General features: G+C 52.3%; 6 protein-coding genes across 6 annotated transcripts; 1 reads left to right on the forward strand and 5 right to left on the reverse strand.

Annotated features, from left to right (window-relative positions):
- Positions 1-3272: 3272 nt before the first annotated feature.
- On the reverse strand, positions 3273-4242 carry AYL99_08764 (hypothetical protein; the record flags this gene model as incomplete). Its single annotated transcript, XM_018840272.1, has 2 exons — positions 3273-3792; positions 3875-4242. The coding sequence occupies 2 exons, from the start codon at positions 4240-4242 to the stop codon at positions 3273-3275; spliced, it is 888 nt and encodes a 295-aa protein (XP_018690019.1).
- A 551-nt stretch (positions 4243-4793) lies between these two features.
- Positions 4794-5737, forward strand: AYL99_08765 (1-(5-phosphoribosyl)-5-[(5- phosphoribosylamino)methylideneamino] imidazole-4-carboxamide isomerase; the record flags this gene model as incomplete). The annotated part of the gene is made up of 3 exons (XM_018840273.1): positions 4794-5093; positions 5185-5371; positions 5451-5737. The coding sequence occupies 3 exons, from the start codon at positions 4794-4796 to the stop codon at positions 5735-5737; spliced, it is 774 nt and encodes a 257-aa protein (XP_018690020.1).
- A 682-nt stretch (positions 5738-6419) lies between these two features.
- Positions 6420-6890, reverse strand: AYL99_08766 (hypothetical protein; the record flags this gene model as incomplete). The annotated part of the gene is made up of 1 exon (XM_018840274.1): positions 6420-6890. One exon carries the CDS (start codon positions 6888-6890, stop codon positions 6420-6422), a length of 471 nt encoding a protein of 156 aa, XP_018690021.1.
- Positions 6891-7612: 722 nt separating this feature from the next.
- AYL99_08767 (hypothetical protein) lies at positions 7613-7935 on the reverse strand (the record flags this gene model as incomplete). Its single annotated transcript, XM_018840275.1, has 3 exons — positions 7613-7651; positions 7705-7855; positions 7910-7935. 3 exons carry the CDS (start codon positions 7933-7935, stop codon positions 7613-7615), a joined length of 216 nt encoding a protein of 71 aa, XP_018690022.1.
- Positions 7936-9074: 1139 nt separating this feature from the next.
- On the reverse strand, positions 9075-9419 carry AYL99_08768 (hypothetical protein; the record flags this gene model as incomplete). Its single annotated transcript, XM_018840276.1, has 1 exon — positions 9075-9419. One exon carries the CDS (start codon positions 9417-9419, stop codon positions 9075-9077), a length of 345 nt encoding a protein of 114 aa, XP_018690023.1.
- Positions 9420-9949: 530 nt separating this feature from the next.
- On the reverse strand, positions 9950-10819 carry AYL99_08769 (hypothetical protein; the record flags this gene model as incomplete). Its single annotated transcript, XM_018840277.1, has 1 exon — positions 9950-10819. One exon carries the CDS (start codon positions 10817-10819, stop codon positions 9950-9952), a length of 870 nt encoding a protein of 289 aa, XP_018690024.1.
- Between the last annotated feature and the right edge of the window lie 1610 nt (positions 10820-12429).

The raw sequence follows: 12429 nt of genomic DNA on the forward strand, positions 1-12429 counted from the left end.
CAAGCCTAGGATACAGGCGGCCAGCAGGCCTACTGGCCTAGGGAACCCGCCCGAGGAAAATCTTGGACAGGCCTGTTCGACAGTACAGGCACGGATGACATCTGGTTAGGCGGGCCCGGGCGCCATGGAGAAAAGGGAGTGCTCAGCACACCGTAGCACCAATTGATGCCATTCTTCCCGCCAGTCCAGCCAGCTCTTTTGCCTCAGGGATGCCAGGCACCGGCCTGGTCCGACTCCCTATCGTAGAACAGCATAACATTGGAGCCCGTCTTGCCGCCTCAACAGTCAAAGGGGGGCGAGAGGTGGACCGCCATGACCGAGAAGCCTTGTCCCCCTTAAGAGAGGTTCCTGGTATTTTCCTCTTTCGCTTGCGCCCAAAGCTCACCGTAGCCGCTCCTTAGCCTCTCTGTCGTGTCCCGCTAGAACAGGTACCAATACGCTTACTCCACTTTCTTCAAGCTTCTGTTGTTGATCTTTTCTCCCTCCTGGAACCAAGAACACCTCCGGGTTGATGGTCTCTACCGTGTACCACATCTGGTCCGCCCCCAAAAAAACCTTCCAGCCCTCTGTCTTCGGAACTTGCAGAATCCGTGATTTATTCAGTAAACCTTGCATGCTTGAATCTGGTTGGCAACTGAAACATATAATACTGCATCCGACGTTCCCACTCCCAGAAACGGTGAGATATTTACTTTGCGCGTCATGGTGTTCGTAGGAACTCCGTGGGAAGCATGTACTCGTATAAGCGGAATTGCGACGATGTTCAGAGCTCCGGACTAGCCCGTTCACAGGTGGTACCCGTACCTTTAGCGAAAAGGTGTATGGAGTCCTCGGTGCTTGGTACCGTCCGGGCGATTGATACCCAGAACCATCTCAGTATCCCTCAGTATGGCCACGGACCAGGCCAAACGCTGACCCAATGAGGCCAGCACGGTTGCTATTTTGATCGTATAGGAGGGGTTATCGTGCGAGGGTCTTCCTCATATCCCCACGGTCAGCGTCTCGCTGAAGCATGCACTGTAAACGTTGAAGTTCGCGACTTGATGAAACGAGTGGCTGGGAACGGCGGATCGCTTGGACGAATAGTTTCGCGTTGGCGGTTGTCTTGGACTGCTGTCTGCCCACTCTGGCGCCAAAAGCCACTCGGCCAACGGCTTGATGATTCAGAAACACATCTCAAACAGGCGCGGGGACAGCGTCGCACTGTGTAGACTCGCAGGGCCTGCATGTTGAGGTGCCGACATCCGCATTCTCAGATTCCCACGATTACCCATGTTGACGCTGGGATCAGTTTGTGTGCTCCAGGCCTCTGCGTGCCCACAAGTGCAACCTTTCGCAGGCAAAATTCGGAACGAAACCCAATGCGAAGATGGGGGTCCCATGAGTTTGATTCTTCCATGCCTGCCCCTTTCTCGATGACATGGCCAATGGCGAGATGATCTTCAATAGCTTGACACCAGAAAATCCCCGACCCCATAAGCGTGATTGTCGGTCCCCATTTATTCGCCAAATACGGTTCGCGCATGTGCAGGTTTCTTCAGTGATGGCTTGACTCGCACGATGACACTGCGGAGATACGAAGGTGGGAGAATGTCAAGGTTGAGTGGTGAGAGCGTGACGGTGCCGACGACAAGGGCGTTCCGGAGGCTCGCCGTCGTAAATCCTGTTCAGCCACGAGAACATCGCGTAGGAGAGCCTGGAATCCGAGCAGAAAAGGAGCATCGCCGTAACCAAGAAGATGTAATTCGTCTTTCCAGCGTGATTGGTGTGTTCGTTGTTGGCCTGGGTTGACGGCGTGCGCAGGTACAGGCAAATCGCAGCGCAGCCCACGTGACAGACCAGGTCCAGACGCCGCGTTCGGCACCCACAGACGACTTCTTCCCATCACCACACACCAATGAGTTACCATTTTGCTGGCTGACCACGGTCACACACATCCCCACAATCCTTCCTGCCCACCATCTTTCGATGATGGTTGGTCTTTGCTGTACGTACTACACAACGAGTGTCCTCCCGCGCTCCCCTATCCTTGGTCGAGTCCAGCTGACCGCGATAGACCTCAAACTGGCGCGCACAGCCCTCGACCGACCTCGCTTGACCAACAGTTTCAGATCAGAGCTTTGCGAGTCGAGAAGGCAGGCCAAAAGATGGACCACGGTACCTTGTCGAGGCTCAGCCTGGATGTCATGATGGGGTCGTTCCTCGAGTCGGCCTTCACCGTCTCCAGAATCTCGACGCACGCGCCACGCCCCCTAAAAATGGCCGACCGATGGTGCTATGTTTCAGGTTCTGCACGACTCGGCCGCCACATTAGTCACAAAAGGGTGAACTCATGGGCCCTGAGAGCCGTCGACTCCAATGCCACTGGCTTCCCGAGCTCTGTTTTTCTCCGTGCTCGAAGTGATTGGGCCGTCCGTCACGCGCAAGACTTGGGATGCACATCATCACTGCAGCTCTCTACGCTTTCCTTGACCACTCGTTTGTGCGACTTTTGCGAAAGCCCCCAAACTTTGACAGTCCGATCGATTCTGCATGGCTTTCGAGGAGATATCGAACTACGTGATCTGTACCACTGACCACGTTGAGGAAACGGGCATTCCTCTGATCTCGTGAAGCTCCCTAACTTCTGAAACATAGCTCCTTTCCTTGCGCTTGCGGTTCTACCAACGTTCCAAAGTGGCGCAATCCCAGTGAACATGGCTAATCCTGGCAAATCTCCGACAAAAGGCCACTCCCTGATGAAGGGGACGGCATCGAGTCGCGAGCAGCCCGAAACAGTCCGCGAAAGTTGTCACCATTTCCTGCATTCGGACGCGATGCATGTTGTCCAGCACTCACATAGGCTCGAATCCAGGTGTCAATGTGAGACAATCCAGCGAAGCCTCAAAGGTTCATCTAGCGTTTCCATGAACGGTTCAAGCTTTCTACCCTAAAGAGCCAAGGCTGAAGCAGTGGTGTAACACGAGAACCCATGCTTGACTTAGGTCGCGGGGAACAGAACATAGAGGAAGCATCTCGTTTCAGATTGCGCTGCTGGCTGTGGGAAGAGCTCGCCTCAATGAGGAACTGTCACTTTGTCCATGACAAAATGTTCCCCCTTTGCTCTCCAACGATAGGCGTGGGGACACAGGCGAGAGGGAGACTTCCGGTCTGGACCGGCGGCAAGTCCTGGTGAGGTGAGGCACGAAGCAATTTTGCCTTCTGCGCAAAATGCGGATTGCAGAGGGGATGATACGCAGGAAGGGAGGAGTCGCAAATGATAGACACGCAGATTATCGTCGTCGTCGTGTTTTCCCACGAGATGTAGAAAGGCCTGGTCCCTGGATATCAAAGACATCTTTCTTGCTCAGCGTCAGAGTACCTCCTCGAAATCTGCCCACGGTAGGAACGTCAACGGCGCGCTCTCTTCGGGCATCTTTGGACGTCTTTTTTCCCGAGGCCTTCTCCAGGATGATGCCATTCTCCCGGGCCTCCTTTCTTCGGCTGGCCTCCCGGCCCGCGGCCTTTGCCAGGATCCCCTTCCTATGAGCCAGCGGCATCTTCTCTTGATGAAACATGGAGCTTTTAGAGCCCAAGGCTTGCATGCGCATGTCCACCACCTTGTGCCGGTGAGTTCCGGGCGTGGATGACGCCTTGGTGGCCTGTTCGAGCAGATGGGATTCTTTCAGGAGTCGTTGAAGATCAAGATCATGTTTCAGATTCAGGGCCTCAGCAGCAGCGTCTTCGCCTTCGTCGGCCTCCTGGACGGGACCTTGTCTGCCCGCGCGATCTATCTCTTTCGGGGGCCGCGAACTCTGTTGTCATAGGGGTCAGTGCACCCTCTCGCCCATGTAGTTTCAGAGCGACAGTCACAATCACAATCACAGCCACTTACCATGAATGACTTGAACTGTTGCCGACGTGCTCCGGCTTCTTCTGCCAGGCCACTCGCGGCGTGAAGTTACACAACCTCAACTGTAGCGTCGTAAGCTCTGGATCTGAGAGACCATCCCACTCCGGCTCTTCCTCAGAGTCCCCATGGGCATCATCGTCCTCGCCTTTGTCTTCGTCATCTTCTTCCTTTTCTTGCGGGGGGTTTATTGTAATCTCAGTTTCCGGTAAAGGTTCGAAAGTGGACTCGAAGTATTTGCGAAATATCTCTCGATCGACAGCGACGGGTGATGCGACAGCCTGTTCGTCATCGAGACTGCGCAACCGTTGTCGCGTGGCAACAGCGACTTCTCGCTTTCGCTTCCCCAGCATTGCTGATGTAGGCGTTTGTTCTCCGTGGGGAGTTCAAGAAAAGCAATGAGCCATGGACGACGTCTACGCAGACTTCTCACTGTGACAATGTGCCTTGTTGGACGGAAATGGACAAAATTTGGGCACATCCAAAAAGTTTCCCATTTCTCTCTAAGCAAGCCACCGACACGTCGAATTTTGATTGGCGGGATCTTCGCGTGCCCGCAGCTTTGTCCCTGTACCTCGTAATAATTACCGAGTATTACTTCGAACTCAAGAAACAAAGAGGTGCAGTATAGTACACAGGACAACCGACTTCTCGAGCTCGCAAGGGGTTTGCAAGTCGGTTAAATGAGATAATCCATCTGGTATGTAGACTGAGCAGATCGGTAGAGTCGACGTCGGCGGCCAAATCGTCCCTGTGTTTTCGTATGAAGGATTACATGAGTTTCGTCCGCTTCAGCGTAGAAAAATTTATACTTAATTAATGGCCCCCCTTCCGACCTTTTGAACAGCAACTTTTCTCCCAGAAAAATCATCATAGTCCATTTCAACCTATCGCAGCCCTCATCATGACTCGCTTCCGGCCCTGCATCGATCTCCACGCCGGCCAGGTCAAACAGATCGTCGGCGGGACTCTGAACACCCAGGAATCCGAGCTGAAGACCAACTACGTCTCACAACATCCGGCGGGATACTTTGCAAATCTCTATCGCGATGCCAATCTCTCGGGCGCCCACGTCATCATGTTAGGACCGGGGAATGAACAGGCTGCAAAGGAGGCGCTGGCCGCCTGGCCGGGACGACTCCAGGTCGGTGGTGGCATCACCGACGCCAATGCAAAGGATTGGATTGAAGCTGGCGCCGAGAAGGTACGCAGAAGGAGACTCCATCTGATCCTCGTTGCACACACCCCAAGTCTCAAGAGCCCGGCTTGTCTAAGGCGCAAAAACAAAGCAGTAGGTCATTATAACGTCGTTCCTGTTTCCCAGTGGCCGCTTTTCCCTGGAGCGATTGAAGTCTGTACTCGCGACGTTGGCGGAGGACCGAGACAAACTCGTCATCGACCTCAGCTGCAGGAGGAGGGGCAATACGTGGTTCGTGGCCATGAACAAGTGGCAGACTATCACAGAGATGGAGATCACCAGGGGTATGTGTGCATGTACCCAATGGATTTGGGCCCCTAGGCTCCTATGTCTATCCAGCCACTCACGCAAATGACACCGCAGAAAGCATCAAGATGCTCGAGCCCTATTGTTCGGAATTCCTCATCCATGCGGCCGACAACGAAGGCCTCCAGCAAGGCATCGACACCGAGCTCGTCACAGCCTTGGCCGACTGGTGCATGATACCGGTGACATATGCCGGTGGTGCTCGCACTGTGGCAGATCTTGACCTCGTGAAGCAGTGCAGTCAAGGCAAAGTTGACCTGACCATTGGCAGTGCCTTGGATATCTTTGGCGGAGGTGGCGCCAGATTCGAAGATTGTGTTAGATGGAATGCAGACAATGCCTAGCAGTTTGTCACGGGTCCACGGTTCCCTCCATCGCGACATCGAGGTCATGGCAGTTGTTGCTTGCCGGTGTGTCCAAACCTCCCTGATCATCTTCCTCTCCACCATCGCCCTGCTCCCCAACGACAGTGTCATCGGCATTATCCAGTTCACCATCGAGATCCATTTCCTCTACCACCGCGTCTTTCCTCCGATATCCCAACCTGATCACCCACGTCTGGCCATCTACCTCTCTTTCTATCTCATATCCAACTTCAGGCTCGTCAACGAATTCGGCTCTATGATAGATCCGTCGTCTCGCTCCCCATTTGCACCAACCGGCGGCGTTCTTCCTCCCTCTGATTCTCCACTTCCGGTCATGATGCATCTGCTCGCTCGCTCGCCTGATGTCTTCCAGCAAGACGTCCCAGTTCATCGCCGATGCAGAGGATCGATCCTCTTCTCTGGGCGGCAATGGCGCGGATGACGGCGATCGAATTATCTGCGAAAACGCTGGTTTTGGGACGGTTTTGCCTTCTTCCCGGGGCGTTCGTGATGTGTGTTGCAAAGGATAAAAGGGATCTTGCAAGACCTCATTCTTCTCCCTCCACAACATCATACTCGCACACAGAACCTTGAAGTCTAGCTACAGGACTCATAGACGGGGTTAGCATGTGAGCTTCCAGTCCACCCCGATAACAAATGTCTAGGGACAGAGGAAGGGGAAGGGAACACTCACATTCACGGCCGCGGTGGCTATGCGTGCGATCCACCAGTCCAAGTGGAAGCCCATGGTCTGCGGAAGTTGTGCCCGCTTCACAACCTGACGAGGCTGAGGTGAGTTGTTGTCGAGAGTATCTTCGGCCGACTCGGTGTCCCAGTCGGTCGACTCCTCCGAGCCACCATCTCCATCAGCGTCTGCATTGCCTCCCTCCATTTCTTGCTCTGTCTCCTCCAGGATGGTGTTCCCTTTTGCAATGTTGTCACCATCACCAATCTTGGTGGTAGACTCTTTGGCGGCAGTGAAGCTTGGAGGCAGGGGCGCGATCGAAGGATCTACTGGAAAGGAGCCATCTGCTAGACTTGGAGTGTGTACGGGAGGCGAGGAAAGGCATGCTTCGAGCATGGGGTTATTTGAGGAGGCGGAATAAGAGAAAATGCCCCAGATTCGTTGCATGGTCGTTGTGGGTTTATCTATCTCAGGCAACGACGCAGATGTTGAGTGAAGGAACTTAGAACAGTCACGGACTGCGCGCTTCTAGTGACGCCACAGTGAGCTCAAGTCATTGCATTGTCGCTGCAGGCAGCTCTTCATGCAGAATCGTCTTTATTTCACTCCTCTACTGAGGATTCACTCTCCATGACCTTTCCCAATAAGGTTTGCAGACTATATGATCACACAGATGTAACAAGGATGTCGGCCTTGAACCAAAGGCCGCCTCTCAATATATGTCCCCTTGCTCTGATAACAGGTGGTCTGGACCTTCGTCGGTAATCAGATCGACAACAGCAGATGTAGGCGTAAATCGTTGGAGACACTGGCTGTACGAGTCAAGTTCGGGAAAGGTGAGGACACATGCGTTTGGAAATGGTACGGGTTACGCCAAAATGCAGTCAAGTATACAGGCAAAGTTTACGTGGCAGAGGAATTGGACAAGTTGGTTGTTACAGTATCATTTGATTGAAGTTACCTATTGCGGTGCCATCTGCTCTGTCGAGCAAGATTGTCATAAGGAATACATTGTCATCATCCGAAGCTCATTGAAGAAACCTGCAAGCATACTGCTAGGTTGTGCATATCCACCACTCAACCACTGACCACGAGGTGTAAGAAAACATTCTTAGGAACTGTTGCAAGAGGGTATCGTAGGTCAAGACGTGATGTTGATGATGAGACGTTTAGTGGGTAGCGGCTTGCTTGTTGCCCTCAGCAGATGCCTATACATTGTTAGAGCCAAATCTCGAGGTGACAATAGTGAAGAGGATCATACAGAGTGCTTGCTCTCGTCCACCTTGTCACCGACAGCGTCCTTTGCGGCAGAAGCACGGGTTCCGAGGGATGCGTCAGAGTCCTTGGCAACGTTCTTGTTGGCCTCCTTAGAAGCACCAGAGGTGGCTTCGTTGACCTTGTCACCGACGTAGCTGTACGGAATAAGTCAGTGGGAGAAAGGCAAAGAGGCATGGATGGCAACATACTTGGCAGTGTTCTTGATGGTGTCCATTGTGATGAGATTAGTTGAGTTGAATTGGTTTTGAGTTGAAATTGATTCGATTCTCTGATGGATGGTATGAAAGGATCTTGTGGATGATGGGCAAGACAGAGAGAGAAGAGAGGAAGAGAGAGATACTTATAGCCAGTAAGACTGAGCCTCAGCACGATGTCACTGCCATTCTCGCGTTTGCCTACTTTGCCCCGCGCTGAGACTTGTCATTCACTCCTTCCTCGAACTCCTTGAATCCCCCACTACGTTGGCCAGCCAGTCGCATTGCTTCGCGGACAGAATCAAACAAAGCAACCGCGTCTAGGGATTGAAGCCCGATTCAGTCTGAGGTCACACACAGTGCTCTTGGTTACCCGTGCAGATACGATGACGTCCTTTGACCTGCTGACACCCACCGAACGCGCACCTCCAAACCCGCCAAAGGAAAAGCAAACGCTGAACACAAGGGTGAGTCCAAGATTTGAGCAGTGACGACATGGTGTAGGAAGAATCCTCCATTACGCGAGCAACTTCCGCCAATCATAGCACGAGTGTTACGGAGATCTGTGGCTGATCGTGGCTTGCTTGTGGCGCACCGATCTGATGAGACTTCGTCATAGAGGTTTTAGGAGCTTAGATCCGACCACAGATGAGCCGCTTGACTTCCTTTTCTTTGGTATCATGACGTATAGCCACCAGCAACTCCCTAGTCAAGCCTGCTACAACGATGCTTTGTGCCATGTGAATTCCGGGTTCTCCCTTGCTTGCAGCGATCCAGGAGCGACCAACAGAGATGAGCATGTTACCCCAATCACACCAATCACTGTGACCACCAGCATGAACTGGTTCAAGAACCCCCCTGGCCAAGACACCCCAACGTCGTCATTCTTCCCTCGAAAGGGTGGGACAACACAGCCTCCTGGATGGATCTCAGCTGGAAGTCCACCTCGGGTTATTGTGGAGGGGATCCTCAGGAGCCGCATGTGAAACTGACCTAGGTTCATGGGCAAGAAGACTTTCCCATGTGCTTCCTCATGAACCTTTCCCATCTCGATTCGGGCTGTGCGTCGTGAACCTCAGGTAGTATCTGTCGAACGGCATGTCAAAGGCTGTGTACATGACCTATAACCCCGACAATCCATGCAATAGCCGTGGTTTACTTACCCGTCCGGATCGGTCAATCGAAAATCCTTTAGTCCCCATTCCTGCCACTGGATATCGGCATCCAGCTTCCAGCCCTTGTCAACAATGAAATCTCTCTCCTTCTCCAACTCATCCAACTCAACCACTATTTCAACTCCTTTGTTGGGGCGGCGGTAGCTTGTTTTCTCTTCCAGAGTTTCACTTGAGCCTGTCTCGATGGCACCGATAAAGATGTCGTCACGCCTAAGATAGGCGTAGCCACCATTCCGCTTGATCAGGGTAAAGTTGAGAATGGTAGAATAGAAGTCAATCATCCGTTGCAGATTCGAGGGGAATATCTCGATGCGTAATGAAGCTGGCATCGTGACCGAAAGACCAACTGAGAAACTTGGCCTTTTGCTTTCGTATCTTCTTTGACCATGTGTCACAGTCCCATCCAGGGAGACATGCAGGTTTATTTATATTTTGTAGTTGATACTGCAGCGCTTCGTAGACTACATCCACGAGGGCCTTCATGGCATTGGGGCTCTGTTAACCTCGATGCCCGGAACTTTGTCAGCGACGAGGTCTAGAGCTTAATCGACCTTTAGCTAGTGGATGTTCTCGACCTGGAATGACTCAGCATGAATGTTACGCAGTGCGAGTAGATCTGCAATTCACGTGATGGCTTCATCGATCATTTCCTCCCATATGCTGCTACCAGGAGAAATATGCACGAGTTTGTCCGGAAGTTGAGGGTGATTAATTGGGAATATACATCAATTGGAACGGTAAATTTCTTTGTGTTGGCTATAAAACCATGTATTACAACTCGTCGTGGATGTCAAGAGCATATAGTGCCGCTCCCAATCGCCCATTTTCTACCCAGAAACCCGGTCTCGAATGGAATCGATCAAATGCCCTTTTCGGCCAAGAAATCTAGCATCAGCTTCCCGATCTCCTCCGTGTGACTCTCGACCAAAAAGTGCCCGCCATCCAGCAACTCCAATTTCAGTGACTTCACGTCCCTCTTGAAGGCTTCCGCTCCCGCTGGCGGGAAAATGACATCGTTCCTTCCCCACAGGGCGAGCACAGGAACATTGCTCTCGCGCATGTACGCCTGAAACTTGGGGTAGAGGACGACGTTCGAGGCGTAATCCCGGAACAGGTCAAGTTGGATCTCCTTGTTTCCTGGTCGGCACATGAGGGCGTAATCAAGTTGGTATGTCGCTGGGTCGTCGATCTTTTCGGCCTCGGGCTCACCGTTCAGATATTGAGCTTTCGTAGTATCAAGGGACAAAACTGCACCCGATATCATTTCGCGTAATTGCCTCTCTTCGTCTGACCCAGCGTCGGAAGCCCACAGCTTCCGTAAGGGATCCCAGAACGACGACAGGCCCTCCTCGTAGGCGTTACCGTTCTGTGTAATGATGGCAGTGATGGCCTCCGGCCGCTCAAGTGCAAGGCGGAATCCTGTCGGGGCACCATAGTCGAACACGTACACGGCGAACCTTTTGATCTTGAGAACGTCCAGGAAAGATCCGACGGTAGTCGCGAGATTGGCGAAAGTGTACTTGAAGCTCAACGAGGCAGGAATTTCCGTGAAACCAAAGCCTGGTAGGTCGGGGGCGACGACATGGTATTTCTGTGCGAGGATTGGGATCAATTTTCGGTATTGGTTCGAGGAGGACGGGAAGCCATGAAGCAAGAGGATGGTGGGCTTGCTTGGGGAGCCTGCTTCGCGATAGAAGAGTTTGATACCGTTAGGCAAGGTTGCGTACATATTGACTAGATATGAGATTAGAGGTTCGACAGATGTCGAAAGTGTGATATCGAACGACTTCTGTGCTAAGGATCGGTGACAATCTCTGTTGCTCGATGTCTCCTAGATACCATGAACGGCAGGACATGACCTTGATATATACCCAACCTGGTGTTTAGACAATGAAACGAGTCAAGCTCCTCTCCGCAGCTCGAGCTGTAGCTTAGCCCATGAACAAGCTCCCAGCTCATTTCAGCTCAGACAATGGTAAGCGGTAAACAGACCTCTAGAGGCGTCATCTGACAAACAGAACGACGCTGGAACTCAAGGGTATGGTTTTGAAAAGGAGTCTGTCGAGAGATACACCATGACATTCCCTGCATTGGGCTTGGTCGCAGAGTTGCTGACAAAAAGGTTAGAAGAGCGATTGAAAGTGTAGAAGGAATAAAGGAAGCGGGATGGGACATGAAACCAAGCAGCATGAGGCGGACAAGTTGCTGCTTGACGATGGTCTTGACAGGATAAAAGTGGCGGGGGTGTCCCCCACAATCATGTAATCAAGAGAGCAAGGAGGCTTCTGTTTCGTGAAGATAAAACATGCTGTTTGTGGGATAAGAACATGCCGCTCTTGTTCCTCGGCCGCGCTGCTTCAAGTCAACGTCGCTCTTTTGCATCCCACCTGCTTCCGCACCCTGGAACGTTCGTTTCGTGCTTCCTCATCGTCTCATCCACAATGGTGCCGCCAAAGATGCTTGTGGCTTGCTCTTCGACAAACTCTGAGCGAATAGATTTCCTCTTCCGAGCACCGCCAGGCCAAGATAAGCCGTTCGTGAACCAGCAAACTTCTTTCTGGTGCTGCTTTTCAATTCTGACCACATTGCTGCTTTTCAAGCCTTATATCTTGCGCAAGTTGTGGAGTCGATCTGGCCTGATCTGACCCCCTTCTGAGATTGTCCGCCCGAGGCTAAACCCATGGTAGGAATAGCTGGACAAGTGTCACGATCAAACAGTCATCACGACAATATTGCTCTCAGCGGTAAAAGTTGCTCAAGGGCATGTATTCGGCAATACTGTTGCCCAAAAGGACATGTTCATGAACCAGCAAATTGGTTTTTGCTGCTGCTTTTCATTTCAGATGTGCCTGCTGCTTTTCTCTTGCACCAGCTGGTGGGGTAAAGACTCGTTGACATGCTGCTCAGACGGTGGCAAAGCACGGAACAAATGGGTCTCTGAATGTTCGCTCGTTGGGCAAACGAAACGGGATACAAGGGGCGGGAGATTCTGTCTCATCTGATGGCTGATTGCAGGCTGTCGTCGAGAACCAGTTTGCTCGAGTCTCCATCACGGGCCCTTTTTGGCCCGATGCCGCCTGAACTGTCAACTTCATGAACCAGCGAAGTGATTTCTTGCGCTGCTTTGGTTTTGCAACTGCTTGCTGTTTTGCATGATCACTAACACTTTTGTGGACCAACCTGTTTGGTCGCACAGCAACTTGCGAATGGAGCTGAAGACGAACTAGCAGCGGAGAGGGTGCATTGACACGAAGAGGGCGACGCTACGTGAAGATGAACAGGGAATCCACCATGCAGACATGGGCCTTTCCAACGTTTATGTCTTGAAGGGGAAAGCAT

Source organism: Fonsecaea erecta (genome assembly GCF_001651985.1).
Source record: "Fonsecaea erecta strain CBS 125763 chromosome Unknown Scaff8, whole genome shotgun sequence".
NCBI lineage: Eukaryota > Fungi > Ascomycota > Eurotiomycetes > Chaetothyriales > Herpotrichiellaceae > Fonsecaea > Fonsecaea erecta.